This window comes from Vitis vinifera, chromosome 10 (assembly GCF_030704535.1).
Source record: "Vitis vinifera cultivar Pinot Noir 40024 chromosome 10, ASM3070453v1".
Lineage (NCBI taxonomy): Eukaryota > Viridiplantae > Streptophyta > Magnoliopsida > Vitales > Vitaceae > Vitis > Vitis vinifera.
Genome location: NC_081814.1, coordinates 18,488,260 through 18,509,240, shown reverse-complemented (window position 1 = coordinate 18,509,240; position 20,981 = coordinate 18,488,260). Strand labels below are relative to the sequence as shown.

Sequence of the window (20,981 nt, the reverse complement as noted above, 5' to 3'; positions counted from 1 at the left end):
TGCTAAGATCAGAGTGTAATCAGTCTTTTTGGAAAGAAAAATTCATCTTAGGACTACCTAGACTTTTCTTTGAAAGGATTAGGATTAAGATAAGGGACCAGTTTAATAGTCAAATCCCCTATGATAAGCTAACTTATGGAGAAATTATAAGCATTGTCACAACATAAGGAATTAACCTATGCAATGAATTTAAGCTTAAGAAACAAATGAAAAATGAACAAAGGATTTACAAGAATAAGTTTGGTTCATTCTGTAGCCAATTTGGATTTAGCCAAAAAGAAACTAACCTTCCCTCTAAGTAATGCAAGAAAAAACAAATAGGAAGAAAGCCTAGTAAGAAAAAGTTTTATCACAACAAAAGAAGTACTCATGGGAAGTACAAAATGAATAAAACCAAGAGATCAACACACATTCAAAGAAGAATGAACAAGGAAGCCTAAAAAAAGTTAGAAACCCCTTCACAATCTAAGCCAGTTTGTTTTAAGTGTGGTAAGGTAGGCCACTATAAGAAAGATTGTAAGGTTAGAAAGAAAATTAATTACTTGAATATCTCAGAAGACTTAAAAGACATGTTTTATGAAGTAATGTTAAACTCCTCAGAGTTTGAATCAAGGTCTGATTTAGATAATGAAGACGATATTAATCAACTAGATAGTGGTGATGAGATTTCAAGCCAGACTTCTAGTGATCAAGATGATTGCATTAAGGGTAATTCTGATTGCCAACCTAAGACTATAAATGTCATAAGCCAGGATCAAGAGCTAGTTTTAGATGTTTTAAGAAAAGTAGAAGATGAAAAAGTTAAGCAAGAACTTTTTAAAGTCTTTAAGAAATCTGTCAGTAAGCCAGAGGTTAAGAAGACAGTAAGCCCTTATAATCTAAATGAAATCTTGACAAGATTTAATCAAAAGTCTCCTAAAGACTTAACCATTAAGGATCTTCAAGAAGAGGTAAGACAGTATAAGAAGAAAATTAAAGATTTAAGACAATTCACAAGCTTAGGTTTTACAAACCTCCAAGAACAAATTAATAGGATTGTTATTAATCAAGGAAACCTTGTTGATAACTAGGAAAACCTTGAAGTAGTTCCAGAATCTTCACAAGCTAATGATGAAGTGGTAGAAGCATTCTTTAATTATGTTAGTAGCGTTATTTTCCAAAGGTGGGAAGTCTTCCTAACTATAGTAATCAAGGATAAATTTATCCTTGATATTGTTACTTTGATTGATTTAGGAACAACTTTGAATTGCCTACAAGAAGGTCTTATACCAACCCGGTTTTTTGAGAAAACTAGGCAAACTCTTTCAGGAGCCAATAGTAAAAGACTTACAATTTAAGTACAAGTGGTCAAACACTCACATTTGTAACTAGGGCATTTGCATTAAGTAAACCTTCATCCTAGTTAGAGACTTAAAGGAAAAAGCTCTTCTTGGAGTCCCATTTTCGAACTCTATCTATCCTATTAAGGTAGACGAGCAAGGTCTAAGAACAATGCTCTTAGATAAAGAAGTTTTATTTGAATTCACTAATCCACCTGATGAAAGAAATATAAATACTTTAAGAGATCAAGTGATTGAAGCTAAGGAAAACCAAGTTAATCTTTTAAAACAAGAAATTAATCTTGTAAGAGTTGAAGAGCAATTAAAAGTTAAGAAAACTCAAGATGCGATAGAAAAATTTAAGAGTAAGTGATTCGTGCCCACTTGGTGTATCAGCTGATTCATGTCCAGCTGGTGCTCCTTGATTGAGGGAGTAATCAACAAAATTTATAACCTATTACACCATGAACTAGGGTAGCAAAGACAAAGCTACTATAGCATAGTGGCTCTAGGATCGTTCACTGGGATGAGTTTTCACTCCACAATTGATATTACTTCAAAGATGAATTGGTGCTTTTTCATTTCAAGGTTAGCTTTAAAAGAAAACATAAAGATGTTTGAATGAAAAAAGTTTGGTTTTAAACTAACCAAAAATAGTAACTGATTTTACTTACAAAGAAAAGTGTTTCTTGGAGTTTAGATCACTAGGCTCAGGTTCCTTATACAAAAAGGGAGTTCCGGTCACTTGTTTCTTTTCCCCGCATTAGAGAATTAACATATAGTTAATTCTCTAACCGGTGTGGTACATATGCTTCCCATTAATGGGTTCAAACACTAAATCCCTCTCATTGATGCATCTTGCAATGACTCATACCTCTCACCTAGCATTTACCATTCAAGGTGATCTTTAACCTTGGATTACCCGTCAAAAGCTCGCAAGAGATAACTAATGGATGTCTCCTTAGAGTCCAAAAGCTTACCAAGTGTTGGCTATTCTAGAAAATCCTACCTTCAAACCACCTCCTAAAGGCTCGCAAGAGGTAAACTAGTGCATCTCAATGGATGGAGATCACTTGCCTTACCAAGTGTTGGCCCAGGTGATTTAATGGCGTTTTAAGTTAACTAAAAGATAAAAACCATTAACGGGTCACACTTTCTCTTCATTAAAAACTAAAACAACAAAACTTCCAATTTATGCATTTGGAAACTTACCCGGCTTTCTTCACTCCAAGAGACAAAGCGCCTAGCCCCTCATCCTCTGAGAAAAAATCCTTAGAATTTGGTTGGCTAGAAAGAAAAAGTAAATAATATACAATACAATCAAAACGAGAAGGTAATGCAGAGCAAAGGCTCTGTATTTTACTTCCTTGCAAAACTGTACAAAAGATGCGTCATCTCTCTGAGAACAAGCTCCCGAGAGATTCTACATCTTATGATCGATATTATGACCGATATATATTCGATATCTTTTGTAAAGGAAATTACAAACTATATATAAGAGGTTATTCACCCTTTTTCCAAACTTAATAACTAAGGAATCCTATAATTGCGGGTTACAAGGAAAGTTTGGGGATTTAGACATCAAATATCTAAAGCAAAATATCTCAAAATGTCGGTCGGACATATCGGGAAGCTTCAGGAGAACACCGCGGCACTGTGCAAAATGGCTGCGAAACTCTCCGGATAAGCGCTATCAGAGGATCCGGATACGTCTGACCGGGGAAGTTGAAACGCCCTCCTCTCCCATTCGGAGTCAAGCGCCGGATGCGAAATATCCAGATAGAATGTCGGCGGAGAAGAATTCCGGATGTGAGACATCTGGGTGGAATGTCGGCGGAGCAAAATTCTGGATGTGATACATCCGGGTGGAATGTCGGCGGAGCAACTCCATCCGGATTCTCTAAGAGGATATGTGGTGCGCTCCCCTATCCGGACTCCCTTAGGGAGAAGCACACGGCACTCGCGATCATCATACCCCGGACGATAGCATATCCTATCCGGATATGTTGTCCGGATATGAAACATTGACTAAAGTGCACAAGCCTTGCTACGTCATTCCGATAAAAAGAATCCTATACTCTTTGCATTCCGGATTTGCTTATGGAAAAGGACTTCAAAGCTTCGGTTCTTCATGTTTCTGAGCTTTCCATTGCTTTGCCATGGATTCCAAAGAACTCTCCTCAATCTCTGATTGCTTTGGTGATAAAAAAGCTATCAAAACACCAAAACTTAACACAATTTGATTAGAATTGATTGCAAGGGTCCTTAATATGTTAATTGGGTTAAAAGGTGATAACTACTACTCAAAAGTGTTTAAAAGAGTTAATTACAAGCTATGAAATAGCACTTTTTGAGTAGTAATCATTAAGATTGTTGGAGAAATATGCTCTAACATTCCTAATGCGTTTTGGCATAAGAAGTAACATGAGGTAGAGTTACCTTATGAGCCAGACTTTAGTGAGAAGAATATTCCCACTAAAGCCAGACCTATCCAAATGAATAAGGAATTATTAAGTTACTGTGAAAAGGAGATCCAGGATCTTCTTGATAAAAAGTTGATAAGGAAGTCTAAGTCCTCTTGGAGTTGTTTAACATTTTATGTTCAGAAACAAACTAAATTAGAAAGAGGAACACCTAGACTAGTTATCAACTACAAGCCTTTTAATGATGCATTAAGATGGATTAGGTATCCTATTCCAAATAAGAAAGACCTACTTCAAAGGTTAGTTAAGTATAAAGTTTTTTCTAAGTTTGATATGAAATCAAGATTTTGGCAGATCCAGATTGCATAAAAAGATAGATATAAGATTGCTTTTATAGTACCCTTTGGACATTATGAATGGAACGTAATGCCATTCGGTCTTAAGAATGCCCCTTCAGAATTCTAGAACATAATGAATGAAATCTTTAACCAGCTTTCTGATTTCATCATTGTCTATATTGATGATGTTTTGGTTTACTCTATTTCTGTAGAGGAACATTGGAAACATCTCAATAAGTTCGTTTAGATTGTTAAGAGTAATGGTTTAAGCTTGTCAACCACTAAGATTAACCTGTTTCAGACTAAGATTAGATTCCTAGGTCATCATATTTACCAAGTAACCATTACCCCAATTCAAAGGTCAATTGAGTTTTTTTTATAAGTTTCCTGATGAAATTAAGGATAAAAAAAAAATTGCAATGTTTCTTAGGAAACCTTAATTATGTATCAAATTTTCTTAAGGATATAATCCAGTTATGTGTCCCTTTAAGACAAAGACTTAAGAAGAATCCAGTTCCTTGGAACGAGGAACACACTAAGATTGTCAAGACCATTAAGTCTAGAGTTAAGACACTACCATGTCTTGCCTTAGCTGATCCTAAAACCTTTAAGATTGTTGAAACTGATGCTTCAGATATAGGTTATGATGGAATCCTTAAGAAAAAAGATGGTAATCTTAAGAGATTGGTTAGGTATACTTCAGGAACCTGGAATAAAGCCCAATTCAATTACAACACCATTAAGAAAGAGATTTTAAGCATTGTTTTATGCATTTCAAAATTTCAAGATGATCTTTTAAACCAAGAATTTTTGTTAAGAGTTGATTACAAATCTGTAAAATCAGTTTTACAAAAGGATGTTAAGAATGTAGCTTCTAAGCATATATTTGCTAGATGACAAACTATTTTAAGTAATTTTGATTTTCAAATTGAGTATATTAAAGAAGAAAATAACTCAATCCCTGATTTCTTTACTCATGAATTTTTGTAGGATTCATAAGACCATAGCCCCCAAAAAAGAAAAACAACCTCTTAAGCCTATTAAGAAATCCTCAGACTCTAAAAAGTCCTATTTAGCTCTTTCTGAAAAATTCATGCCATTATACTATGAATATTTTGATGTTGTAGTATTCTGCAGTTTCTCCAAAGATTCTCTTCCTTCAGAAACTCTTAAGATTTCCTTATCTCTTAATAGGGATAAAGGAGCAAGTTCGAGTTCTCTGCCTTCTGTGGAGGATTCTTTCCTTACAAATCGATTATCTAATAATACTAACCCTTTATTTTTTTATCTCAAAAGTCTTTGTGATTTGCAGGAAAGATGTAAAACTTTGGAAAGGAAACTAGAAATAGTTGACTTTCTCCAAGGTCAGCAAAATATGCTTAAGATTTAAGCCCTTTTTTCCCCACTGGAAAATGGTGAAATAAGCAATCCACCCTACTGGCGGATGAAGTAAAATTAAGTGAGGATGAGTGGAATAACTTTAAAATAAGGATGTATTTTCATAAGAAAGAGATGTTGTATTATCTTAAATAGGATGTCCGTTTCTTGATCCAAGAAAAGATCAATGCCATGGTAGAAGAAAAACAAGTTTTTATCTCCTCATATCTTCAAGATCTTAATATTTACCTCTTAGTCGTCCTTGGTCTTCGCGTCTTAAGTTTAAAATTGGTCAAAGATATGGAATTTGACAATTCTAAGTTTTGTCGAATTGTTGAAGATCCTCTTCTTTACTAGCAAGGCTCAAAACAACTATTCTGCAAAAGCAACACGAATTTCACTATTAGTCAAGTTTGTTTAGACTTGTAGTATTATAAGCCAATCAGTCTCTCTTTTAGAGGTGAAGATTTAATCCTAACCCCAGAATTACTCTTGGACTATGGTCTAGTTCATCAACTAGTTTGTTCTGATCCTAGTCATACTATTAATTTTGGGAGAAAGCTAGACCTAGGTTTTTTTACAGGGCTTTAAGATGAACAAAAAATTTGTTGATACCATCATCATTAACAAAGCTCTTGAATGGGTTTCTGATGGTTGTTTGTTACCAGCGCAACATAATATCTCTCTCCATTATCAGAATAGAAGGCCAACCTTATTGTCTATCTTCTTGAACATTTGGATATTTGTGCTGAACCTCTTATTAACCATATCAAATTCTAGAGGGCTAGGATTATCAGTTGAGACTTTGAGGCGTATCTTAAGAATATGGGTAATCTCATCGCTTCAGATTTCTTTCATTAGATTTTCTGCAGCAAGAAAATTGATCATTTACCAACCGAGTCTGTTACTGAAGACGTCAAGTTACTTGAGGAGCATTGTAGAGATTATATTCTCCCTTAAGCACACTTCATTCAAGATTTCTCGTGACTCTCTATCGACAAGGTGATTCTCCACCAACAAGCTTTAAGCCATTTCAACACCAAAAGCATGTTTGTCTCCTACATGTGATTTGATAGTTCAAAAGTAGTCTAACAGCCCTCAGTATTCCATCGAAAGCAAGATTCGTTTGCTGAAAAGTCAAAAGTGCTACAGTAAAAGTCAATTTTACTATTCACTATTCACTTCACAAATGGTTACTATTCATAGCCAAAGTCAAAGAGTATTCAGGGCCCTATCATCTACTTTGTACTATTTAAGATTCTTACTTTCAACTATTTAAGGAGGCTAGTTCCTCAGTTGTAAGCACGGTTAATTTTCCCACGTTCTCTATATTAAGCTCTTCCTTCTCTCTTCTTCCTCTCTCATGATGTAAGATCCCCAAGCCAAAGCTTTTTCATAAGCTTTCCTATCCTATCCATTGTAAGATATTACTTCCCCTGTTTCTCCTTATAAGTATGTTTTTTAATATTTAAGTTATGTAATATAAAGTTTGACATATATATATATATTTCACTTTCTTATAATTATTTTAATTTTAATAAAATAAAATTTATATATTTATGATGTCACTGGTTCAACCGTGGTCCGATCATCGGTCCGAATAGTGAATTATGAACCAGTAACTTTTTCGATTCAATGTCTGATCTGTTTTTGAAAACATTGGGTTTGAGAAGGAGATTCTTTTCATCCTAGATAACCAAGGTTTGTCATCATAAAAAAAAAAAATTGTTAACCCAAGGGTTCTCCTAATTGTGTTTTGATAATAACAAACCATAGTTAAGTTGCTAATTATTTTGAATTTAAAGAATTTAAAGTTTTAGTTTGGAAATTCAAAAGGATATACAAGAAATTCATCAAATGACCTAATGGATGCAAGATCGAGACATATAGAAGACCTTTAATCTTAGGGAACATATGTAAGATGAATGCATGGGTGCACTTAGGATTTTCATATCTTTTCATACATCTTTAAAAACTCAGTTTATGCATTAAAGTCAAATTTCCATTAAAACTCAAGTTTTCTTATACAAAACTTTAGGCAAATTGTTTCAAATTTGTCTTATTAATACTCCTAAAGACCTTGCCTAAGTGTTAGAAGTGAAAGGCACTACAAGAAAAAAGCCTTTCGTTGACAGTTTTTCACCATCAAGGTAGGGTATATCTGTTAAGGTATGTTACTATTTATATATGTCATCTATGCCAGTGTCAAGAAAAGTTTAAATCTACCTTGACATTTACATATGTCAAGGTTGTTTCTATTTCTACCAATGATCAAATCTTTGTTACTATGACATATGTCAATGTTTCTTTCACTTTTGTCAAGGTTCTCGGACTGAAATACCATTTTTCCAAACTCCAAATCCAATCTCCACTATTAGAATGAAGATTAATGCGTCCTAAACGTGCTCCTAAAATTGCAACTCAATCGGACCACGAATTGACCTCGATCAAAGCTAATGATCAAAACAGTTCGGAGAGAAAAGCCCACCAAAACAAAGGTTCTATTTTTGGCCGAAAGATGACTTTCCAAAACTCTAAATCCGATCTTCATCGTTCAAATTGAAGATTAATGAGTTGTGAACCTCTCCTCCAAATTTCAGCTCGATCAGACCATGGACAAAGTGGCATCGTACCTTTGATGAAATTTGGGCATGATGTAAAAAACCTGTGTTTTTCTCTCTTCTCCTCTTTCTCTCTAATAACTGTCCGAAACTCCAAATCCAATCTCCACTGTTCATATTGAAGATACATGAGCCACGAACCCCTCCTCCAAATTTAAACTCGATCCGACCACGGACGAAGCGGGATTGGACATTTGATGAAATCTAGGTATGATGAGAAAAACCTGCGTTTTTCTCTCTTCTCCTCTTTCTTCCTAATGACTTTCCAAAACTCCAAATCCGATCCTCACCGTTCAGATTGAAGATGAATGAGTCATGAAACTTTCCTCCAAATTTTAGCTTGATCGGACCACGGACGAAGTGGGATCAGACCTTTGATGAAATCTGGGCAAGATGAAAAAAAACCTGCATTTTTCTCTTCTCTTCTTTCTCTCTAAGAACGGTGGCTCTCTCCCTTCTTTCTCCCTTCTTTCTTGTCTTTCAAAAGTTAGGGTTTTCAATGGAGAGTGAAAATTTAGGGTTTTCAGTAAAGAAAATGGTAAAGGCTTGTTGAAGTATGAAATATGTCTTTCCGTCCCTTCCTTTCTCTTTTTATAGGACTTTATAACAAATTCCAAAATACCACGCATGTCCTTTTTCAATAAATTAAAAATAGTATTCTTTATTTCATCTTCCAATAATAATTTTTATATATTAAACTCATAATGAAAATTGATATTAACATTACTAAAAAAATTTATTAAATATTAACTTCCTTAATCAAAATTGATTGTTGTCACTTCAATTTATAATACTTAGTAAGTAAATTAGATATACACATATCAAACAAATTATTATCATTATTGCTTTTATTTAAGTACCTTGAATACATTGACTTATAAATTATCTGTCAAGATTCTATTATATAAGTCATGAAAGAATTCAACAAATTTTATATATGTCATTATTGGTTTAAACAAGTTGTATATGTCATAGTTGTTCATTAAAATAGCAACATTGACACATATCACCTTAAGTCAAGATAATATATGTCAACAATGACCTTTTTTCTTGTAGTGAGGAATAGAAAAAGACAGGTTTTCGGGCCAAAGTAGGTGAACTGATCAAGGGACTAGTCAATCGACTCAATCGGTTAGGGTACCAATGGATTGGTTATGCCTTCTTGATCGAGAACCGATCGAGGGATGCAAAAAATCTTTTATTTCTTCTAGTAGCTATTCATTCCCAATCGATGGGTAGGTCTTCCCGATCGAGGTTCGGTCAAGGATTGGTCGAGGCCCAACAGTCACTTGCCATGCATTTATTGCCCAACGAATAGTCAATTGATCGACCTACAACGCGACCGATCAAGGTTACTTTTTGGTAGTTTTGGCTCTTGAGGCTAGAAACCTATAAATTGAGAGCTCCACTTCATTTATGAGTACGAGAACACTTGCGTTCAATTGTTTAACTACTTGTTCTTCTCTTAAAAACTCTCATTCTCTCCTTGGTGCATTAAATCCTCACTTGCATACTCTTTAGTGCACCGTTGTCATTCGTCCTAGCATTTATGTTGTATTTGAGCCTCTATTGAGCTAGGTTGAGAGTTTCCATCATTATTTTTAAATGAGATTGTATGAAAAGAGAGTTTCAAGTTGGTTAATACTTAAAGGATTGTGTAAGAGCTCATTGGAGCTGAAATCCAAGTGTAAAGATGTTAGAAGCTTGGTTGAAGCTTCAAGGATAGTGAAACTCTCACTCGGTTAGGAGTTTGAGGAGAGTAGACGTAGGCAAGGGGTGTCGAACCACTATAAAATTTGTGTTTGCTTTCTCTAACTCTATCTCTTTATATTTTTACTTCTTTTGCTTGAATTTGTTGTGTTTAAAAAGATTTTTTTAAAACCCAATTCATCCCATCTCTTAGGTGTTTTCCTAATGTAAGATTAGCCTTATTTTCTTAGATTCATATAACGAGTCCATGCAAGAAGTATGCTTTTGGTTTGTGATGTATGATCATAGAAATTTGAGTTTAGTAGTGTCATCTAGGGAAAATGGATTATGATTTTTTTTTTCTATTATACATATAAAGGATACATAGTTTCTAAAAAAAGATTTTGAGTTCTATGTTAGTGACAATACATGGTTGAGACATGGATTTAAGAATGAATGGGTAATAAGTTAATAAAGAAGATAATTCTAAACTCCCTTACATTGATTATTATCATGAAGGGGTATGCTTCTACTTATCTAACAAGTGGGTTCTTAGCATTATATTTCATTATGTGTTGGAATGTGACCACAACATTTTAATAGAATATGTTTGTAGTTTATGATTAGTACCAACAAGACCATTAAGTTTGGTTAGAATGTTGATATTCAATAGAAAACCAAAACATAAGAGGACGATTAGATCTTTAGTTGTCTTCATATGGTTTAGTGCACAACTTATACAGAGGTTTTGAAATGATGTTTATGCATAGAAGATGCATAGAGGATTATTGAGGACACTCAAGAACACATGGGATCACAATTGTAATCAAAAGGGGATGAAATGAAAAGAAGCAGCCAAATCCATCCCCTTCTCTAGCAAAATTCACCTTAGGCAAATTTAAGGTGTGGATTTTATGTAGTACACTTAGTGAATTTTGTCCCACACTAGTAGAGGTGGATTTCCTCTTAGTTCCATTAATTTTATATTCATATATGGCATTTTTTTGGAGCATTTTTTTTCCTCAAATATGCTGGTAAAGGTTACGAAAGGTGTTGGTATGGATTAGACATGAGAGATCTTGTTGAAATTTATCTATGGATTGATTAAATAAATTGTTGATTTTTTGCATAAAGTTAAGTATCTATCTGAAAATTTGAATTGGAGACTTTTACAAATTGTTCTCAGAGAACAAATCAAATATTTAAACAAAGGTTTCAAGTTAGTCTAATTATGAGTTCATATTGCATTAGAAAAATATGTATCTTATTTTAAAATAAATAGAATATTAGTTGGATTAGGAAAGATCCATAAAGTTGTGGGTTGGGGCAACTCTCTAGATTGTTTATATAAGAGAAGTGAGAAAGAAATTTTAGAATTTATTTATTTATTGTTATTATTTTTATCTCTTTCCAAAGTCTTCTCTCGTAGTTCTCCAAACCCTAGCCTTGTTTATGTGTTTTTATATATTTCATGTTGCCAAAAATTCTTCAAGATCTAGTTTGTTCTTATTAAGTGGTTGAGGGAAACTAAATTTCTTAGTGCACCTAAACCTTGAAAAATGTTGCAAATTATTAATGAAAATTAAAAAACCTTAGGGTAGAAATTTTAGAGATCAAGTAAGATCAAAATTTAAGGCCACTATAAATCATCATGAAAATTATAGATCCTTGAGGTAATATCTAAACTCTTGTTCAGGTAATATTATGATATTAAAATTCAACCAACAGAAAAAATGTTCTAAAGAAACATCAATTGATTATTGAGATAGCCTTATAGGTATTCAATGATAAATCAAATAAGCCACTACAAGAAAAATGGGAAACAATGACGTTTTTTAAGCGTCAAGAAAGGTAACAGATGACGCTTCTCTAAAGCGTCCTCTTCGCCTCTGTCATTGTATGTCTTAGGCAACAATGACACTTTTAGCCATCCAAAATAAAGGTTATGTTTTTGGCTGAAAGATGACTTTCCAAAACTCTAAATCCGATCTTCACCGTTCAAATTTAAGATTAATGACTTATGAACCTCTCCTCCAAATTTCAGCTCAATCAGACCATGAACAAAGAGGCATCGGACCTTTGATGAAATCTGGGCATGATGTAAAAAACCGCTGTTTTTCTCTCTTCTCCTCTTTCTCTCTAATGACTGTCCGAAACTCCAAATCCGATCTCCACCGTTAATATTGAAGATACATGAGCCATGAACCTTTCCTTCAAATTTCAACTCGATCGGACCACGGACGAAGCGGGATCGGACATTTGATGAAATCTGGGCATGATGAGAAAAACCTGCGTTTTTCTCTCTTCTCCTCTTTCTTTCTAATGACTTTCCGAAACTCCAAATCCGATCTTCACCGTTCAGATTGAAGATAAATGAGTCATGAAACTCTCCTCCAAATTTCAGCTCAATCGGACCACGGACAAAGTGGGATCGGACATTTGATGAAATCTGGGCATGATGAGAAAAACCTGCGTTTTTCTCTCTTCTCCTCTTTCTTTCTAATGACTTTCCGAAACTCCAAATACGATCTTCACCGTTCAGATTAAAGATAAATGAGTCACGAAACTCTCCTCCAAATTTCAACTCAATCGGACCACGGACGAAGTAGGATCGGACCTTTGATGAAATCTGAGCATGATGAGAAAAACTTGCGTTTTTCTCTCTTCTCTTCTTTCTCACTAAAAACGGTGGCTCTCTCCCTTCTTTCTTGTCTTCCAAAAGTTAGGGTTTTCAATGGAGACTTTATAACAAATTTTAAAATACCATGCATGTCCTTTTTCAATAAATTAAAAATAGTATTCTTTATTTCATCTTCCAATAATAATTTTTATATATTGAACTCATAATGAATTTATATTGTTTAATTATTTGATATTTTAGGTTGATGTTGGTTTAATTTGAATATTGATATTTTAAAAAATTAATATCAAATAATAAAAAAATAATTTATTAGGATTTTATTTTATTTATATCCAATTTTTTTTAAAAAACCTTAATGTAGCAACTTTATGTCATTAATATTAATGTCAATTTACCATAATTAATTTATAGAATAAAATTCTAATATCAAAATTTGTATAAGTTAACTTAAAAACAAAAATTTTAAAAGTCAATACAACTATGACACTTATCAGGAGCGTCATTACATACCCATCAAATAATGATGCTTATAATAAGTATCAAGGTAAATAATAAAACTATGATGCTTCTTATAAGCGTCATTATATACACAATTATAAGGAAAAAGATGACATCAAATAATGACACTTATAATAAGTATCAAGATAAATAATACAACTATGACACTTCTTATAAGCGTCATTGTATAACCTCAATAATGACGCTTTTAGAAAGCGTCATAAAATAAAGCGTCATTAATTTCAATTTTTGTAGTAGTGAACCAATAATCATCAACCACACACTTGTCACAAAATATACGTAGAAAATCACCTATAGAACTATTTTGGACTTCTACTAAGCTAAAAACAAGTCTATTAATTACAACCATAATCCCTTAAATATGAAAGAAAATTAATTAAATAATTTACTTGGTCTGGATGTTACCTATCTTATGAGACTTATATCGTCTAAAACCTATCTTTCTTCATGTTTGTGATGTAATACACTCTTGTGCTCCTTAATTGATCACTTCAAAATTGTATTTAGGTTTAATGGATCAAATCCTCAACTTTAGCCCTTTCTCTTTGAAAATATTTTCAACATTTCCTTTGGTAATTCTTGATTGACAATTTAGAAACCAGGTCAATATAATGATGCCTCTAAGAATTTTATAAGGGTGTTGTATAATATGTTTTTCAATTTCTTTTTGTAGAAAAATCTTAAATTTTTAGTCATGTCAAACTAAAAAAGTCCTTCTTACAAAAGTATAAAATTTCTAGCAATTCTTTTAAAAAATTCCAAACAAAAATATTATGTGGGGCTTGAGCGTCTGACCAAGTTTTCCTCACTTCACGTGCAATTTTTCTATATATAGCTTCTGGTTGCTTTCAAGTGTCCATTGCTTGTCTTTCATGCTCGATTATGACTAAAATGTGCATTTTAGCACACTATTATTTTTTCTTAAATTCAAATTTGAAATATAATTACCTAAACTTGTATAGTCTTCAACTTGAACATGACATGTAAAGATCTTAGAACTGATGTAGTTTTGAACCATTGGTTTTTGGAGTAAATTTGTCAACCTAAATTAATAGGTCGACACACGAGTAAACTTGACAACCTAAATTAATACATTGACACACATAAATATTAATTTTTTAACTCATAACACTTCTGAAACCATAGCATACCCAAATGATTTTTCTAAAGCTTGAGTAATATTACTGTCTAGCCTCTTAGTTGATTTTCTTTTAGTTTATATCTATTTTCCTTGAAAAGGATCATGAAAGAAATATTTAGCTAGCACATAACTTGAAACTAATCAATTTAAAAGAATCTAAAAAGGTACTTTCATTATTAAATTGAGTTTATTCATAATTATGGTTAATCTAGCAAGTTAGGTGTGATATTCCACACTAGTCAAGGGAAGAAGTTCATCGAACTACATGTAGTAGATATCTTGTAATCATGTAAACAATATTTACATAAGAGAGAGTAAGTAATTACAAATGATATTAAAGCGAATCATCTACCTTGATGTGGGATTCTATCTGTTTGGCCCCATAAGGGGTGTTTATTTATCTAAGTGGCCTCATAATCCTATAAAACACAATGAGAATTTTTTCTACATGGGTAGGAGTTAATGTGATATCTGACATCGACTAGGGGAAGAAGTTCATACACTGTACATGTGGTAGACTTTTTTTAATTATGTAGATGTATTTTAAAGTTGTATTGACATATTGCACCTAAAGTGGATAATACCTAGATGGAAGGGAATGAGTTGTTACACTAGGATAATTACAACTCTATGCAACTTAAACCCTTAAATTATTAGCACACCGTTAGTTTGAAAGTCTTCCAAATATAAATTGCATTCTAACTATTCCTCTTTATTTGAATATGTTTTTGTCTTTTCAGGAAAATATACGCTTTGAACAAAAGGGGAAGAATTCCTAAAGAGCTCGCAGCTTTGACTTACCTCACCTATTTGTAATAATATTTTTCTCAATTTTTGTTGCTCATTAATTTATGGCTTTTAAGATGAAGTAGTGAAAAGTTTTCAAGCTCAATGGATTTCCCTTTTGAGTGTGTGAGAAAGGTCATTTGGAAATTTAAAAAAATTGACACTTCTTTAATTAGCATGGATGGTTTGGTATTAGTTGGTTTTTAACATTTTTTTTTCCTTTTCTCAGATTACTTGATCGAAATTCCTTCACGGGTCACTTGCCTCCATTTATTGGAAATTTATCTAAATTGCAGTTTTTGTAAGTTCTTACTTGATTTTTCATTCTTTTAGAAACTTTTTTTTTTCATATTCTTTAATAGAGTACCTATTAAGAAATAAGGAAACCTGACCCTCTAAATTCCAAAATCAGGTCAACTCTTTAGGTTATTTTTCAGTTAGGACTTGGGAGAAAAAAGATGTGGGTTGATTTACCCTAATAATGAAATTGTTAGTATACTTCATTAATCAAATACGAATTATTTTGATCATGTTTGAGTCTATTAAACAGATTTAACAAGTCTCCAATGGCAGCTACAAACAGATATTTTGTTTTAATAATTTAGCACTAAAATTGTCATAATAAAATATCAGTGTTTATGGTTGTAAAAGAGGTCATCTACGGCATAACACCTTGAAAGATGATCGTTTTGTGGGTGGTGTGATGAAGATGATCTCTTCCAATGTCATCTTTTCCTTCTTAGTTCTTCCTTAATATGAATGTTTTGAAATATGTATTATTCGATTTTGTTAGACACCATTTTTACTGTTTTCTTCACCTACACTTCCTCATATCTTCTAAGCTTTTGTAGCACATATAAGTTAATTAAAGTTAGTTGGATGAAAAGAAAAGGTCATATTATATGGTCAGAATCTTGGAGAAGGGGATGATTAATTTTGGGAAGATAAATTCATGTACTAGGACAAACCTCATGAGGGGGAGTTGTAATTTTCCTTGAAATAAATTCGAAGCAATAAAAGTTGTTTACTACTTACTTCCAAAGAAACACATGATAACCATATTTTTATAAATCTTTACTGTCTTCCTCATAGCCAGTCAAAATCTTCCTTGCTATGCTGCAAGTATTGATAGCCGATAGTTACTTTAAGGTAAAGCATTGCACACATTCATGTGAAGAAAATTTTCAAATTAACTACTCTGTCATGATCAATTGCATTAGAAATAAAAAATAATAGCACAAACTAATGAAAAATTGAGAGAAGTTTTAGAGAGTTGAGGAATAGAGAGAGTGGTTCAATTTTCTACATTTATAAATGATCCATAATTTAGGGGAAAACCAACTTTTGGACAGATCATGTGAGCTTATATAATACCCAGGTGAAGGTTTCCATGACCAAATAATCAAACCAATAAAGATCCTTAATCTGTAACAATAGAACTGTTTGCCATGCAAGAGTAAATATTCGTAATTATCTTGTAGCCCATGAAAAGAAAAAAAAGACATTGGAAATTCCTTTCTTATTTCTCCTATTGGCTACCCCTCTCAGTGAAAGTACTGATGCAATTTTATTAGTTTCCCAGTCGAAATATAAAGATCCTCCTGCTTTATATCTCTTTCTTTGTCATGTATATTTTAATCATGGTGAGGCATCGATCTATACATGTTATGGACATAGTTCTAATACGCATCTGTATCCCTACTTGACATGTAATAGTAAGTGCTAATGTATTTTTCTCAGTATTGTGCTTGTTTGATGAGCAATAAAGAATGGCCAATTAATTTAAAATTACAGTTCTGTTTAACATTGTTTTTTGGATCTGTGGATGCCTTATGTTGTTTTCATCTTGACCAGTTCAATTGCCCACAATGCATTCTCTGGGACAATTCCAAAGGATCTTGGAAAGCTTAAAGAGCTAAAAATCCTGTAAGTTTTGAGAACTTTATATTTTTCTTTTGTAACTATCTATCAAATATTGTGGGAAAACAAAACAAAACTTGCAATACTTTTTTGAAAGAGTATTACCACTATGATAATCAAACAGCAGAGGCAGCTAATTACATGGAGAAATCATTGGTCATTAGTTAAGTCTGGATCAACACAAAATGAAAATTAAATTATTCAAGTATTGGATGTGCATTGTACCATGTTTTTCTGACAGTGGAAGTAGGACTTGGAAAGTAGGGAAGAGAACCAAAATATTTTTGGAAGGTAAACCTTATTTTTTGGTTATTGAAGAACCATTAAAACTTGCGAGGTCAAGTTGTAAGTTGTAACTAATCTATTTGGATAGATCTCATGCATATTTCTCATTCTTAGTCTTTAGGTTTTTTTGTCATGGTCTAGAAACTTGCTTGTCTATGAATGAAGTACTATACCCTCTAAGAGAAGTCCTTGGTATGACAAATAAGGAAAAATGGTCAAGACAATGAAGTTTCAAACTAATTAATGAAGTAGTTGTTAATTGTAGTGAATGCAATGGTAGTGAAGAGGTAAGAAAGCATTTTATGGAGATTATATAAGCTTTATGCTAATTAAAGAAGATATTAATGGGGTTCATTGAATTTCAAGTTCCTCAATAGCACATGGAAAAAGCCCTTGCTTAATTGGTTCAAAAAATCATAAGAGTTTTTAGAGAAAGACTAAAAGAAGTCATAAGATGATGAGGATGGTTTAATTTAAAGAAAGTAGCAAGGAAGGATGATTGGGAGGCTCTTTATCTCATCCACCTAGGCATTAGCAAAGGCAATTTTGACATTACTACCATCAAGAAAGAGTGAGGGATTCTCAAAAAGGACTTCACAAGGTAAAACTAGATGGCCTCAAAATTTTTTGGTGTAAGTTTGAACCCTTTATTTACAAAAGACTTTGAACCAGTTTCCAATTTCCATGAGTATTCGCTATGAGGTATTAATTAAAATATGCTTTGAAAGTTCTCTCTCCTCTACTCACGAGTTTATATGAAAGGTATTTGGATTTGGATCTCTATGGTTCATTCTCCCCAATTCTTTACTTTAAGCCCTTTCTGAGAGTTGATTCTTCTATATATCTCAAGCCATACTTATTTTGGAAATCCGGATATCACCTAAAATACTAGTGATTCTTAGATTATTGTATCATGTGCTTGAGGAATGAGAAATTTGCAATCCTATTTTCCTTCATCGTCCCTTTGCTTTAGATTTATTATGGAAACTCTTTTCAACAATGCGAATAACTTAGGTGCTTTCTAAAAGTGTTCTATTCTTTTCATGGTTTTAGTAAGAACACTATAGAGATCATTAGGCTGGAAAGCATACTAGCTAGGATCTACGAAATGATAGTGGCATTCTTCCTAGATTGGTGATGTCAAGTTGTGGAAAAATATTTGCTTTAGTAAATCTCTTTGGATGTTAGTCAATAGAGTGTTCTTAGTGATAAGGACAATAATATTGTAGGAGTTAAAGCTCTTGAAATGGATCTTAAACTCTACAAATTATTGGAATATAGTCGATGAAGCAAAATTAGGCGATTAAAATAAGTGGAAATGGAAATAAAATTCCTTATGAGCCTCCTAAATTTGTGTAATATATCTTCTATTATATATATATAGATAGATAGATAGATATTGATTCTACAATACCCGATCTATGAACGAAAAAAATCATTGTATTCCTTCAATGCACCCTTTAGCGTTCTCAAGTTTAGCCAATGTTAAAACATCTTGATATTTTTCACCATATTTTTTATGCTAGAAAATCATCCAAGGAGATTAATGATGATGGTGGAAAGCCTCAACCAAACCCGGACTATCATAAGTCGGTTAACAAGGATTGGTTACTCACCTCATGGCTTCTAGGTACAATGACCAAAGAAACCTTGAGTCTATTCCTGGGAACCAATACCACCTTCTAAGTATGGCAATTGGCAGAAGACTAACTACTGCCCATGACAAAGGAACAAGAATTCCATTTAAAAGATCAACTTGCAATCTTTAGTAAAGGATCTCGATCGATGGAAGAATATCAATGAAAATTCAAGTAGAATTGGGATAGTTTAGTAGACATCAACAAATCATTATTTGATCTAGACACAGTGTTTGCTTTTTGTAGAGAACTCAAACTAAAGCACAGTCATTTTCAAATAGCCATGTTGACGAAACTGCCTTAATGTACCATTCAAACAACTCTCAATGGATCTACAAAACCATGATAATTTTTAGGTAGCAATGAATGAAAAAAAATAAAAGCCAGATGAATCATAATCAAGCCATTCTTAGACAGAATAATCAAGGTACAAGAGGAAGGGGAGGAGAGTATTTTAGTTCACAAGGGAGAGGGTTTACACCTATAGGGAGTCGAAGTCTTGCAAACACCCCTAGCTAACAATGCTGCTTAGAATCCAAATACAAACAAGTAGTAGGATATATAACAATTTGTTAGGTCAAATCTCTGAAAATATTTATGGTAAACTAATTTGTCAAATTTGTGGAAAAACTAATCACAGTGTTATAAAATGTTGGCACAAGTTTGATTATGCTTATTAAGTGAAGGATGTCTCACTAGCACTTGGCAATCTTAGTTTGAAGGAAGAATCAAACTCAAAGTTCTATGCAGATTTGGGTTAATTGCACATTTAACTAACAATCCAGGTAAAATTTGCAATTCCAGCCTTATAAGGAATGAGATGGTATTTACGTTGGTAATGACAACTAGCTTAGTATTTCTCATATTGGTTATATCTATTTGGATACCAGGCATAGAAAAAAGAATTTGTTGTGAGTTGGACAATTAACAAATGATTATTCTTGCACTTTTGAGTTCTCATCTAATGGTTTTGTGATAAAGGATCCCAATAAAATTTTTTTGATGACAAGCATAAACAAGGATAACTATATGCTTTAAATGAAGACTATAAGAAGGCATTTGTAAGCATAGACTGAAGAAATTAAGCCTATTATAAAACATGACATCTAAGCTTGGGTCATCGTGGCTCAATGCTTTTAAAGTTCTAGAAAGAAAAGATAGTTATTGATGTTTCTAGTTGGATTAATAACCCTTTTGTTTGTGCTAGTTGTCAAATGGGAAAAAGTTGTAGGCTTCACTTTACACTATCTAATAAAATTTCAACTTTCAACTTTTCTTTTGGACAAAATTCATTTTGATTTATGGGGCCTGCTCTAGTTGCTTCTACATAAAAATAAAAGTACAATGAAGTATTTATTGATAATTACTCTCATCATACTTGGTTTTTCCATTGAAAAGGAAGTTAGAAATTTATGAATGCTTTCTTGAATTTCAAAAGATGGTGGAAAATTAGTTTAATAGGCATATTTAAAATTTTCAAAGTGTTGGTGGGTGTGAATTTTAGCGTAAAGGCTTCAATGATCATTTAAGTAATTGTGGAAAACGTTCATTAAATTTCTGTCTTAGGAAATCTAGAACAAAATGGAGTTGTTAAACTTAAACATAGAGCTATGGTGGAAATGGTACTCACAATTTGACTTCATGCTAATCTTCCACAAAAATTATGGGTTAATGCTTTTTTAACTATTGTGCATATTATTAATCAATTAACATCTTCAAAATTGTACCCAAATACTCATTTTCAAAAGTTGTATAAAAGGCATGCAATTACAATGGAATATGGGTTTTTAGCTATGATTACTATTCTTATTTACCTAATTATGGAGAAAATATATTTAGTTGCCTTGTATTTGTATTGGATACAGATCTTAGCACAAAGAATATACATGTCTTCACCCAACTATTAATCGGCCATGTTGTGTTGATGACAACAAATTTCCTTATTCTTCATAATCTTCTTTGTAGGAAGATCTTGAGATAGTTAAGTTTCTAAATTTAAATGACTAGACAATCAATGAATCGCCTATGAAAGCCATCAAACCAATTAAGGAAGCTGATTTATGCCTCACCTTTGCTTAAAGAGAATGCATCGGAGTCAATAATTCATCCATAGATTTCTTGACTCTCATTGAAAATCATGAGATTATAAATGATTAGCCTTTACATATAATGGTGAATGATGCAATCTTTTTCATAAGTGAGCTCCCTAGTAATGAGTCCACTCCTTCCACCATCAACTCATATGCCGATTCTTCTATTCAATTCAATGTGCAAAATCCTAATGG

The 20,981-nt window shown here is 32.8% G+C and overlaps 1 protein-coding gene across 1 annotated transcript in view; it reads left to right on the top strand.

The window, feature by feature from the left end:
* Positions 1-20,981, top strand: part of LOC100261601 (probable LRR receptor-like serine/threonine-protein kinase At1g56140) — an 81,487-nt gene that overhangs the window by 42,001 nt on the left and 18,505 nt on the right. Inside the window, exons 3-5 of the mRNA XM_019217935.2 lie at positions 14,809-14,880; positions 15,084-15,155; positions 16,709-16,780. Of these exons, the coding sequence (XP_019073480.1) occupies positions 14,809-14,880; positions 15,084-15,155; positions 16,709-16,780 (216 nt within the window). The remainder of the gene's footprint in view (positions 1-14,808; positions 14,881-15,083; positions 15,156-16,708; positions 16,781-20,981) is intronic.